The 13,953-nt window shown below is 39.1% G+C and overlaps 1 protein-coding gene across 2 annotated transcripts in view; it reads left to right on the top strand.

The window, feature by feature from the left end:
• The window catches only part of DCT (dopachrome tautomerase), a 66,925-nt gene that overhangs the window by 41,796 nt on the left and 11,176 nt on the right, over positions 1-13,953 (top strand). For both annotated transcript variants that reach the window (XM_073014434.1, XM_007960686.3), the window contains exons 5-6: positions 1,188-1,367; positions 3,131-3,266. In XM_073014434.1, the coding sequence (XP_072870535.1) occupies positions 1,188-1,367; positions 3,131-3,266 (316 nt within the window). The remainder of the gene's footprint in view (positions 1-1,187; positions 1,368-3,130; positions 3,267-13,953) is intronic.

The following is a 13,953-nucleotide window of genomic DNA, read 5'->3' as shown; positions in this document are numbered from 1 at the left end:
CATTGCACTCCAGCCTGGGCTACAGAGTGAGACTCCGTCTCAAAAAAACAAAAATAAAACACAAAAATTGGCCAGTTGTGGTGATGTGCACCTGTAGTCCCAGCTACTAGGAAGGCTGAGGCGGGAGGATTGCTTGATCCCAGGAGTTCAAGGCGGCAGTCAGCTGTGATAGTGCCACTGCACTCTAGCCTGTACAACAGAGTGAGACCCTATCTCTAAATAAAAAAGAAAAAAATAAATAGAAAGAAAGAAACACTATTCTGATGGTGGAATCCAGGCCACAGCAGGCATGTAGGATATAATGTCTTATGGACATGGGACCTTCTCAGTCCGTGCTGAGCACATAACTATTGATACTCTACTACCTTGGAACATTTTCCAACACAGCGTTTCCTCTAGTATCTCCCCTTTGTGTACTTTCATCTGCTTTTACTCTGACCTCCCCTGTTTGCCTTCAATTTGCCTAAAATACTTTCGTAACTTTACATGTCACTTCTGCCAAAACTGGCTTAGCTCAGCATAATATGAACCATCCTATTCTCCCTTCAGTTATTCAAGATTCAAATGCACACAATAGGAGTCATTTTGCCTTGTAAACCCTCTCACTGTCCTTCCAACAGAATGATAATGATTATTCATATTTATACCCACGTCCATATTTTGTGCATCTACATTTTTGGAATTTCTCAACCCATAATGGCTTTCAGGTATAGTACTTTTTACCACGTATTGTTAACGCTGGTAAAGTAATTGTAATAAAATTTTCCCATGATTGTGACTCTGATTGGTTTGCTTGGCACAAATTTATAATACCATCCACAAGTTAAGACATATTACTTTTTGTTTTTGTTTTTGTTTTGTTTTTCTTCTTCAGACAGGGTCTCACTCTGTCACCAAAGCTGGAGGGCAGTGACATGATCTCTGCTCACTGCAGCCTCTGTCTCCTGGGTTCAAGCGATTCTCCTGCCTCAGCCTCCTGAGTAGTTGGGGCAACAGGCACATGCCACCAAACCTAGCTAATTTTTGTATTTTTAGTAGAGTCGAGGCTTTGCCATATTGGCCAAATTGGTCTCGAACTCCTGGCCTCACGGGATCCACCTGCTTTAGCCTCCCAAAGAACTAGGATTACAGACGTGAGCCATCGCACCCAGCCAAGACATTATTTTAAATTTTATTACAAATCTTAGCTTGGATGACTACAACCACCGGGTCACCTTGTGCAATGGAACCTATGAAGGTTTGCTGAGAAGAAATCAAATGGGAAGAAATAGTGTGAAATTGCCAACCTTCAAAAACATACGAGATTGCCTGTCTCTCCAGAAGTTTGACAATCCTCCCTTCTTCCAGAACTCTACCTTCAGTTTCAGGTGGGTGCTCTGAGCGCTGCTGGACCTGCATGTACAGTACAGGTTTTCATGCATCTGGTTGTGATGAACTGGAAGGAAACCCAGGTTTTGGGGGTTGACTACGAAGCTAAGTGATGGAGAGAGGCTTAGTAAGAGAAGTTAGCAAGGGATTGGTGTGAGGAAAGTCTTTACCCATCTACTATGACTGACAATGTGGTTTTAATGAGTTCTAACTTAGCTGTTCAAAACCACCTTTTGTATTTCTAATTGCTGTACATCAATAGGTCCAGTCTTCGGAACCAGGGTGCTTCATTAAATACAGTGTTTTCTCAATGCCCAGACTCTTTCTCTTTTCTTTCTTATTTTTTAAAACGTTGATATTAGAAATTTATCAGCCATACACCTTAATAGTGGGGTCTGAGATCTCAGAGGAGTATTGCAGACTAAATTCAACTCAAATCATAGCACAGCAATGACATTACAATACTTAACATTTAAAGACCACTATTAATCTACCACCACACGTTGGGCATGGTGCTCATGCCTGTAATCCTACTGCTTTGGGAGACCAATGAGGGAGGACTGCTTAAGTTCAGGAGTTTGAGACCACCTGGGCAACACAGCAAGACCCTGTCTCTACAAAAAAATATTAAAAAGCAGCCAGGTGTGGTGGTATGTACCTGTAGAGGCGGGCCTAGAATTTAAGCACATCTCAAAATCACTAAAGAAAAACATATTTCATGCCCTGCTCCCAGAGTTTCTGATTCAGTAGGTGTAGGCTATGTCTTAACAATTTGCATTTCTAAGCAAATCCCAAACAATGCTAGTTAAGGTGTTCTGAGCACTGCATTTTGAGAACTCCCCTAACTCAAACATATAGGAAATGCAATCTATTTTAATAGCACTTTTGTCACAATGAAAAATTAATTCATCCTCCTTTTCAAAACAGCCTTAAATGTTATCCTTCCCCCACCTTTGACACTACTCTGAAGGCTGTGTCCAACCCCAATCTGAGCCATGCTACACTTAGCAGAACCTCTATATGTGAGTTCAGCCTACCCTGCCCTGGTCCCATACAAGTTGTCTTCTTTAAACACAGTTAAGAGAGAGAGAGAATCCAGTTTTGGAGAAGATCTTTAATCTGTCTACCACCCCCTTTTTGGACCCATCTTTGTTTAAAATCTTATTTATAAACGTATTTCTCATAATTCTTAAAGTCTTTTTATGGTGGTAGAAATTTTTTTTTCTTTTTTCGTAGAGCCAGTGTCTTGCTGTGTCACCCAGGGTAGAGTGCAGTGGCACAATCATGGCTAACTGTAACCTCAAACTCCTGGGCTCAAGTGATCCTCCTACCTCAGCCTACTGAGTAGCTGGACCTTCAGTCAAGCTGAAGGTCTATTTGGTTGAGAAATATAAATATCAGATTAAATGTTAAATAAAATATTGATCGCAATCATGTGGTGGGCATGGTACTGAACCCTGGCAATAAATATCTGAAGAAAACACAGAGCCTGCTCTCCAAGGGTATGAGAGACAGGTATGAAGGTTGTCACACAGTACACAAAAGAGATATAATTCAGAAATAGCATTGATTAGGAGTTCTCTCCCCTTACAGAGGATTATCGTTAAAGTTTGGGGCTAATTCTTGGTGAATTTGTTATGACAGAGCTTCCCATACACCTACCCAATCTCAAATTAGAAAACTATCATCTAGGCTGAAAACGACAAAAAAGAGACCTTTATCAGTCTTTGTCTGTTGTCACTGATATACTTGTTTCTCCCAGGAATGCCTTGGAAGGGTTTGATAAAGCTGATGGGACTCTGGATTCTCAAGTGATGAGCCTTCATAATTTGGTTCATTCCTTCTTGAACGGGACAAACGCTTTGCCACATTCAGCTGCCAATGATCCCATTTTTGTGGTATGTCAAAGACTCAGAATGCATGAAAAGTTTCTAGATAATATGTCAGATTTATTTTTTTTCCATACAATTAAGATTTGGCGGTGTTTTATCCTCTGTTGAACAACGTGATGTGTGCAAATGTAAATTAATTTCAATCTATACCATACAGATGGTTAGGTGGCATTTGAAGGCCCTACTCAGAACCTGTGCTTCAGGGATGGTTCACTTTTGGATGATCTTAGACAAGAGTTTATAATTCCACTGGTGAATTCATAAGTTAGCATAATAATAAATGATTTTTCATTGGCTAAATGAGTGTTGTTGAGGTCCATTAGTCCACACAAACCACCTTCAATGTGTTACCTGTAGGAAAGAGAGGTTTTGTTAGCCAGAAAAGGGGAGGAGAATGGAGAGGGCATGCTGGACATTTAAACCTCCTATGCCAACTTGAGTGAGCTTTACTTGAGAAAGAAGAAAAGCAGCCCCTGATATCCAAGAGCTGGCCTGGTGCTATCAACCAGGTGTTGATGTCCCCCGTTGAACATAAACAATCTCGTAGAACATCGACGGCAGACAAGGCCACTCTGTGCCCATGATGGATCAGGACAAAAATAAGACAACTCCATAACCGTGTCTGAGCACAGACAAATTACGAACATTGTCCAAGTCACAAGATGCATGACATCCCCTTTCCTGGCTAATATAAGCAAAAAAATGACAAATGCCTTCACCGACGGCATTAATACAAAAAACTCACATTTGAGGCAATTTAATTCGTTAATCTGATTCATACCTCTGACGTGTAATAATACAGACAGTAAACAGGATTGCTGTTGACTGTGCGGGAGCCTCACCGTTGTTTAAATTTCAGTGTGATGAACTCCTTTGGTATATCAGTTTAATTTCTGTCTCACTTTAAAACAAAAGAAGAAAACTGCCGGGCATGGTGGTTCATGACTGTAATCTCAGTACCTTGGGAGGCTGAGGAGTTCGAGACCAGCCTGGGCAACATTGTGAGACCTTTTCTCTACCAAAAAACTTTATAAATTAGCTGGGCATGGTAGCATGCACTTGTGGTCCCAGCTACTTGGGAGGCTGTGGTGGGAGGATCACTTGAACCTGGGAGGTTGAGGCTGCAGTGAGTCACGATCGTGCCACTGCACCCCAGCCTGGGCAACAGGGTGAGACCCTGTTTCAAAAACAAAAACAAACTGACCAAAACTTGACAAAAAGATTGTAAATTTTACATTTCTGAACTTTTTTAGTGTGTGTGTTTGTTTTTTGAGATGGAGTCTTGCTCCATTGCCCAGGCTGGAGTGCCGTGGCGCTATCTCGGCTCACTGCAACCTCTGCCTCCTGGGTTCAAGTGATTCTTCTGCCTCAGCCTCCCAAGTAGTTGGGACTACAGGTGCATGCCACCATGCCCGGTTAATTTTTGTATATTTACTAGAGACAAGGTTTCACCATATTGGCCAGGCTGGTCTCAAACTCCTGACCTCCTGATCTGCCTGCCTCAGCCTCCCAAAGTGCTGGGATTACAGGTATGAGCCACCAGGCCCAGCCTTTAGTTTTTAGAGTATGTTCATCCCCTCGTGAACTCAAAATATAATATATTCAGCGTGGCCTTGTCTGCTGTCGATGTTCAATGAAATTGTTAATGTCTGATAGGGGGACATCAAGGCCTCGTGGATAGTGCCAGGCCAGCTCTTGAATGTCAGGGACTGCTTTTCTAAGTACAGGTCACTCAAGTTGTCATAAGAGATTTAGACAACATAAACATTCTTGTTTCGGTAGCCAATCCCCAACAGTGCTTCTGCTTTACAGATACTAAACTCACCATCGTCTATTTTAACCCTGTCTGTGTGTCTTCTGAGTTGTATGTCTTGAATAGATAGTTTTGGAGCAATTACAAGAAGAAATTTCACCTCTTCTCCTTTCTTATTTTGCGAGTATTTTGAGTTTATATTGTTATTCAGTTAGATTGTATGGTATCCAGAGACTCTCTGTTTTTTTTTTCCAGATTTTTCCTCGCCTTAATGTTAATCTTAGCAATGTGTCTTAGTCTGCTCAGGCTGCCATAACGGAAGACCACAGAGTGGATGGCTTAAGCAACAGAAATTTATATCCCACAGTTCTAGAGGCCAGGAGGTCTGAGACCGAGGTGCCAGCTGATTTGGCTCCTGGTGAAGACGCTCTTCCTGAGCCTTCTAGCTGCGTCCTCACATAGTGGAGAGAGAGAGAGCATAAACTCTGTTGCCTCTTTTTACGATAACACTAATCCAGGGCCCTACTGTTCTGACCTCATTAAACCTTAATGACCTCTTTCTAGGCTCTATCTCCAAATATAGTCACATTATAGGTTAGGGCTTCAACATATGGATTTTGGGGGAACATAATTCAGTCTGTATATAGCATTTATAATGCATCATCAAACCATCAGTTTATAGAAGTTTGTTTTTCTTTTCTTTTTTTTTTTTTTCGAGATGGAGTCTCACTCTGTTGCCCAGGCTGGAATGCAGTGGTGCAATTTTGGCTCACCACAACCTTCACCTCCCGGGTTCAAGTGATTCTCCTACCTCAGCCTCCCAAGTAGCTGGCATTACAGGCACGTGCCACTGCACCTGGCTAATTTATGTATTTTGAGTAGAGACAAGGTTTCACCATGTTAGCCAGGCTGGTCTTGAACTCCTCACCTCAAGTGATCCTCTGGCCTCGGCCTCTCAAAGTGCTGAGATTATAGGCGTGAGCCACCGCGCCCAGCTGGAATTTTGTTTTTCTAGACTTTTGGGAGGCTTCATGACTGATTAGAAGTCAATCAGTTTTACTTGATACAGACCAGGGCAATCTTGGGAATGTAACTGAACCACATGGAGCTTCTGCTTCCCACTCTGCAACGTGTGGGTCTCGACCCGATCTGGCGGTGAAAATGTACTCAGTGAAGTGATTCTTAGTAGATTAGGACAACAGGAAACCGGTCTAGAGCCTGTCAAGTACAATACAAATGTTATAAAAATAATAACGTGCTTTATAATGGTCAGAATTAGAGAACCATATGTTAGGTTTAGATTTTCAAACCTTAATTAAGATTTCTTATCTTGTTCTCCAAAGCAGATAGTCATGCCCTAAGACGTTTTACTAATAAGCACAATGTCAGAAGTATTTCACAGGTGATTATTATTGTTACTCAACCCAGGTACAAAAAGAGGAGCTATGAAGAGGGAGAGTGAAGGTATAGCTTTCAGTGACTCTAAGCTTGCCTGATGGGTGTGAAGTAGCTTTCTGGGGCTCCTAGAGAGGTTAAAGCATAGTCAGGTGAGCTTCAAGAAATCTTGAGATGGAATTAGTTGGTAAAGTTGTTCTTTCCTTTGAAAAAATGTTTCTTTCCTCATATTTGCATAGTAGCAATAAATGAAAGGGTTGTCAGAAGTCTGAATTAATGGTCTAACAAGGTGGGGGCTTATTTAACAAGATGGGGGCTTATCTGTGATGCCGCCACAGCGATCTTTGCTTTTCTCTAGAATGCCTGCCTTGTTCGATGATTCTAACTTGATGGTTCAGATCATTTTTTCTGGCTGTCGTCTCAGCCATAGCTTACGCCAAGCATTTCTGGTGTCTGCTTTCTCAGCCATACATCCGTACATCTATTTATCTATACTATACGTCTCTAAGTATTTATTAAAGCATACATTGTCAACTGTACAATTTATACATACAATTCATATTCATAAGGAAAAATGTCACAGTACTCCTTATCCAGTACTCCAGTATGTTATAAGTAGAACAGCAGAATCCTCTGATAAATTAAGGATTATACTCCAACTCTTTCTCTCCTATTAAAAGTGATGCTAGTAATTTGATTTTCTGCATCCCAAGTCTCCAGGATTGCTAAACCTTATCTCCTTCTTTTGAACAAGCCCACTAAGTGGATGGAAATTGGTAACATTTTTCTGTAAATAGCCAGGTAGCAAATATTTTGGGCTTTGGAGCCAGATGTTCTCTGTTGTAACTACTGAATTCTGCCCCTGTAGCATGAAATCAGCCATAGATCATGCATAAACAAATGAATGTGGTGTTGCAATGAAACTTTATTTACCAAAATAGGTTGTAGGCTCTGTTAGGCCCTCAGGCTTTAATTTATCAGCCTGTGGTGTAAAGGATTCACTGCTCTTCTTTGTATTAGTTTGTAGTAAGGATAGTAGGAATCTCTCTCTCCCTCCCTCTCTCTCTCTGTCTTTTTAAGAGACAGTCTCTCTCTGTTGCCAGGCTGAAATGCAGTGGCGTGACCATAGCTTACTGGAGCCTCGAACTTCTGGGCTCAAGTGATCCTCCTACCTCAGCCTCCCAAGAAGCTAGGACTATAGCCACGTACCACCATGCCCAGCTTTTTTTTTTTTTTTTTTTTTTTACTTTTTATTTTTGTAGAGATGAGGTCTTACTATGTTGCCTAGGCTGCTCTCAGAACTCCTAGCCTCAAACAACCCTCCCACCTTGGCCTCCCAAAGCACTGGGTGAGCCACCATAGCTGGCCTGTAGTAGGGATATCCCTTTAGTCATATTTCTCCTTCTGCTTTAGGGTGGAAGCTCACATTGTAACTTAATGGATGAGAAATCCCATGACTTAACGTGGTTCAGAGATATAAGACATTTTATCATCTTTGTCTTCGTTGCTTTTAATGTACTTAATGTTAAAATTTTATTTTCTTTAGTAGTATGTGTAATATACAAATAAGCAAAAAGCCACAGTCTTTCGTTAAAGGCATAGAATGAATAATGTTTTGGCACTAGTTCCAGAACTCACAATTACTTCAGGCTATTTTCAAAGAGTTTTATGCTGAAGCCAATTCAGCTTTAAATGATTTTTCACATATTGAGATCCAGGTTAAAGCATTTCAGTTAACAGAGTTATAGCTTCTGGAATTTCAAATTCAAGAGTCAATTCATGCAAATATATTGCACATGACATTTATTAAAATTATTTTTTGTGAAATCTCTTCAAGCAATAGAGCTACAAAATTGTATGTGATCACAATAATGAGAAAAGAAGGCAGAACATTAAAGTGCAGGAAAAACTCCAAAGCAATCTCTAGTAATTCCTAAGGTAATTGAGGCAAATGCACACATTTATCATGGAAAATAAGATTAGGCCAGAGAAATGCTAAGTGCTGTCTTCAATATTAAATTTAGATATAATCCAGAAAGGAAAAAAAAAAAAAAAGGAAACCAACAGACTTAAAGTTGTTTAAATGCCAAGAAAGAAACTATGTTACATAGTGGTAATTTCCTTCCAATTCCTAAAGATACTATTCTTAAGCGTATACTTGGATGTTATCCTTTTAGAAAGTATATTTGGTGAGTTCTAAGTTCCTTCAATTCCTCAGTGACTGGGGGGGGGGGGGGGGGTCCATAGTTTCCATGATAAATACTAAACAGCTCATGCCTGTTTTCCTCCTTGTGCATTGACATTCTAAATGGAATACAACATACAATAGTCTTATTACTCATCAGTGTATAAAATAGGTTCATTAATTTAGAAATATGCAGCAGGAGAAAATGAATTTCTAAACCACACATAGCTGATGGACTACCCTAAGTTAACCCTGTAAGAGCCTTTCTGAGTCTGCTGTTCTAGGCTACAACAAAGTTAGTGAAATCAAAAGCTCACAATTACAGGTATAAATCATTCTGTGTTAGAGTGAGTTTAGTTGAAATGTAAAAAAAAGAAGGATAGGTGTATCAGTCTGTTTTCACGCTGCTGATAAAGACATACCCGAGGTGGAGTAATTTACAGAGAAAAAGAGGTTCAATGGGCTTACAGTTCCACGTGGCTGGGGAGGCCTCATGGTCATGGTGGCAGGTGAAAGGCACATCTTACATGGTGGCAGACAAGGGAGAACTTGTGCAGGAAAACTCTCATTTGTAAAACCATCAGTTCTCATGAGACTTATTCACTATCATGAGAACAGCATGAGAGAGACCCACCCCCATGATTCAATTATGTCCCACTGGGTCCCTCCCACAACATGTGGGAACTGTGGGAGCTATAATTCAAGAATGAGATTTGGGTGGGGACACAGCCAAACCGTATCAATAGGGCATTGCTTTTTTCTTCCCAAGAGTGAAGCATTTAAAGATATATCCATTTTGCTTTACTTTAAATATGAAAAATCATAATTAGACTAACATTTTGAAAAATTAACATTGTTTTATGTGAAATTTTTATTTTTAGTGGTTTTATGATTTTTATATTATTTATAATTACAGAAATGTTGGTGAAAAAAGTTTTTAAATGCCTGTAATTCCATCTCAATGTTTTTGCTTATTTCTTTTCATCTTCTCATATGTTTTATGCAGTTGCAATTATAGTCGTCCCTCAATATCTTGAGGGGATTAGTTCCAGGACCCCCCACCATGGGTACCAAAATCTGTGGCTACTGAGGTCCCTTATATAAAATGGCATAATATTTGCATATAAGATACACACATCCTTCTGTATACTCTAAATCATGTCTGGATTACTTATAATTGGATACAGAGGACCATCTGTATAAGGCACCTATTACATATGATATCCCATTATCACTTAATTTATTTAGTTTTTAGGTCATTGTGTGGTTTTCTAAATTTTTTCATCTTAAAATCTTAGTGCACATAGAGGTTTCAAAATATAAAATGTACAAAACGAAGTCCATATTATCACTACCACCTTCCAGCAAACAATACCATTTTTTCTAATTTTCCAGATATATTTTATAAATACACAAATATGTTTATATATTTATCCACATGGTAGCATATTATAGACCCCTGTGTCCCTTTGCCTTCCCCGCACTTTTTTTTAAAAAAAACGTATTCCAAATCATTTCAGTTCCAAAGGGCGTTCTTATTCTTTTTTTGTATAGCTGTATAGTATTCTGTTACATGGATTTATCCTGAAATGTATTATTTTAATTTTAAATTTAAGATTTTAACTATTTTCTATGGATGGACATTTAGGTGATTTCTAATCTTTTACTTCACAATGCTACAACAAACGTCCTTGAACATGTAAGCTAAGTAAAGAAAATAGAATCCCTGGCTTAAAGGGTAAAAAAATGCATTTGAAATTTGATAAATGTTACAGAATTGCCTCTAGAAGGTTGGACAATATTCCCTCCTAATACTGTGTTTCACCTATGTGTCAGAGCCACAGTTCCCCCATCATTCCCTCTCATTATGCTCTTTGTCCCTGTGTCATCACACTTTTTCATCTTTGTCAACCTGATAGGCGAAAGGGCATTTTAACAAGTTTTAATTTGCATTTCTTTTCTTATAAGTGAAGGCCAGGCCAGACGCAGTGGCTCACACCTGTAATCCCAGCACTTTGGGAGGCCGAGGCAGGTGGATAACCTGAGGTCAGGAGTTCAAGACCAGCCTGGCCAACATAGTGAAACCTTGTCTCTACTAAAAATACAAAAACTAGCCGGGTGTAGTGTTGGGCACCTGTAGTCCCAGCTACTTGGGAGGCAGAGGCAGGAGAATCACTTGAACACAGGAGATGGAGGTTGCAGTCAGCCAAGATTGCGCCATTGCACTCCAGCCTGGTTGAGAAGAGCAAAACTCTGTTTAAAAAAAAAAAAAGTGAAGTTCAGCATCTTTTCAGACATTCAAAAAAAAAAAAAATCAATTTGCACCTCCTTTTCTGTGATCTGTCTGTTCATAACTTGTTTGTGATCATGACTTCTGGAAAAAGAAACAAATAACCCTAAAGATCCAAAACAAATTAGTGAAAGTAATTTGTTCTCTGTGTGAGTAACAAAATACAACATTCTCTTTTAATATTTTATTTTCCTGGAAAACCTAATATTCTGGTCATGTAAAGTTGTATTTTGTAGGTTTTATTAGTTTATGGAAAAAGAATGTGATCACTGAAAACATATTCAACCTCTAGAACAGTACCTGACACTTAGTTCTGTACATTTTTGTGAGGACAGTGTCTTATTATTGTAAATCTATTCTGTGACAGCTCCTATGTGAGATGTCATGCAAAGCCCACCTCTTAAATGAACAAATCCGTATATAGTAAACTACTCTTCTTGTTTTAAACACAGGGAAAATAAAGTTTAGAGAGGCTAAGAAATGTGTCAAGGTCACACCAACCAGTAAGTGGCTAAGCAGAGATTTATAAGAAAAGTTTCCTATTAAAAAATCTCCCTGTGTTCAATCTTTCAACTACCATTTTGCCTTTTGTCAGTTTAGACAATTCTTAACTCAATCTCTTCACAATTGCATTCATTATAGCTGAGGATATTAAGTCCCATTAGGTCATATTAATAGGAATTAACATGAATTGGTGAAGGGCAGATCTGAATAATTTTGCATGGCTTTTGAAATGACAGAGTCATTGCTTTTATTGTGAGCATGTATTTATGCTTTTTAAATGTCACATTTACTTATTTAATACTAGTTTTTAAATAGCAGGTACACAGTTACTACCTCCTAAGTAGCATAACATCTTGATGAGTTTTGTAAGAGCTGAGGTATCAGAGAGGGTGGCTGGACCCCTCTCTGGTTCCCCAGGGTGGCAGGATTTCTATGGGCTAGGCTGGGGGCTGGCTTGTTTTCTTTAATCTTACAGGTGGTAAATGTTACCTGAATGGGTTCTCTTCAACTCTAGACTTTATAAGGATAAATGCATACTCTACTGAGAAGAACTAAACCTATGAATTACATCCAATTCATTCTTGATAAAGTATGAATATAATGACAAACCACAACTTACATACAAATCTAATATGGTTCTAGCATTGAGTTGAGTTCCTCTCTCCTAGAGTTTTCATGATTAGGTAGCCAAGAATGGCCTGAGAGGTAGCTTAGTCTCTATTTAGAATCTCTTCTAGCATCACCTTGGTTCTGTTTCTCCAACCTGTAATGTCAGCTTATATGCATGTTGAGCTGGTCACTTCTTTTAAAGTTGAGCTAGCAGAATCTTCCTGTAGTCCTCTGCATCTGTTCAGAGTTCAATTCTTGAAGAACAAGCTTTTTTTCCTAAAGGGTTTAGAATTGGCATTTCTAATTCTCTTGATTTTTTTTTTTGTATGCATGCTGTTAGAGCTTATATACAATGTATATTGTGTACATTTTTACACACATATAGTATACAAGGCTATTATACAAGTCTATGTGGGAGGATGTGTTCCCGATATAACTCCTCCAAAATACCTGAGAAATGCTTTCTGTTTTGCCTGCTCAGGGTGCTATAAAAGAATGGATAGGGAGATATAGGGAGAGAAAATTTTAGCACCATCCTTGCTGCGCCCAGCCTGGAAGATGCTATTATTGCTCCAGTATCTTTTTTTTTCCTTCCATGATTGTGTCCATTCAGGCTGCCAAAACAAAAATTCCAGAGACTGAGTGGCCTAAACAACATTTATTTCTCACAGTTCTGGAGGCTGGGAAGTTGAAGATCAAGGCACTAGCAGATTCAGTGTGTGGTGAGGAACTTCTTCCTGGCTCATAACGGCCATTTTCTTGCTTGTCCTCAAATGGTTGAAAGGGAGAAGGAGCTCCCTGGGTCTCTTTGGTAAGGGCACTAATTCCATTCATGAGAACCCCATCCTCACGGCTTAATTATTTCCCAAAGGCCCCATTTCCTATTACCATCACCCTGGGGGTTAGGATTTCAAAATATGAATTTGTTGGGAGGAGGGGAACACAGTGAGTCCATAGGAGATTGTTTCTTGTCTATTACTGAAATATTCTCTCTGTGTAGTACCCTCCTCCTTGTGGCAGAGCTTAGTTAATTAAATAGAGGCTTGGTGTTGTTTAACTATTTCATGCCTATTACATATGGCCTAGTTAGAGCAATGTGAAACCAACATCCAAATTATATTTGTTTTCAAATCTTTGGTAGAACAAGACAAGAATAGATATTTCCCTAAAATAACAAGCATGATGAAATATGTTTTTTAGGAGTTGCCATTAGGAATTCTCTCATTTAAAAATTCCAAACCAACTTTTTAATGTATGCCTTCTACTTTAAGTTTTAAATTAGAGTTCCCATATGGACCTATGTGTGCTTATATCTGTCATGTGGCTTTTAAGTGATCACATTTGAATTGTCACTTAGTTCTGACTCTCAGAGTACCAGAGCCATAGCATGTCACCACAGTAGGATCCAGTCTGATGACAAAGGATGCCTTCTGGGCAGTAACCTATGAACTCAAGTGGTGAAAACTACGGTGTGCTGGTCTTTAATGATTTACACACATCTTTCCCCCAACCGGCCTCATATTTCCAGTCCTTTCTCCAGATGCAGACACTTTTCTTATTTCATCTATGTGGTGGGAATCCAAATTTATAGTCATTTAAGCTAAGGCCCTTTGATAATAACTTTATCCTCCAATGGTCTTGAAAAAAGAATGCACACTTCCTTGTATTTTATTTTCTATATCCTGCAGGTACAATATTTTTTGGTTGATTACTTTCTTCTGCATGGGGTTACATTAAAAATCTTTACCTTCAAAGCCCATGTTATCACAATTTTTTTTTTCAATATGGGCTCTACTTTGAAATTTACTTTTTTTTTTTTTTTCAATTTCTGTACCTATCCTCATTTTGTTGGAACAAGATAGGATAGGTTTATATGCCAAAATTTGGAACCTCATTTCTGAAGTACTCAATTTCTAATACCAAAACATAGCCATGTAGCCCTCGAGCAGATGAAAGG

Source organism: Chlorocebus sabaeus, chromosome 3, assembly GCF_047675955.1.
Source record: "Chlorocebus sabaeus isolate Y175 chromosome 3, mChlSab1.0.hap1, whole genome shotgun sequence".
Taxonomy (NCBI): Eukaryota; Metazoa; Chordata; class Mammalia; order Primates; family Cercopithecidae; genus Chlorocebus; species Chlorocebus sabaeus.
Note: the sequence above shows the minus strand (reverse complement) of the source record. Positions and strands in the feature narration are given on the sequence as shown.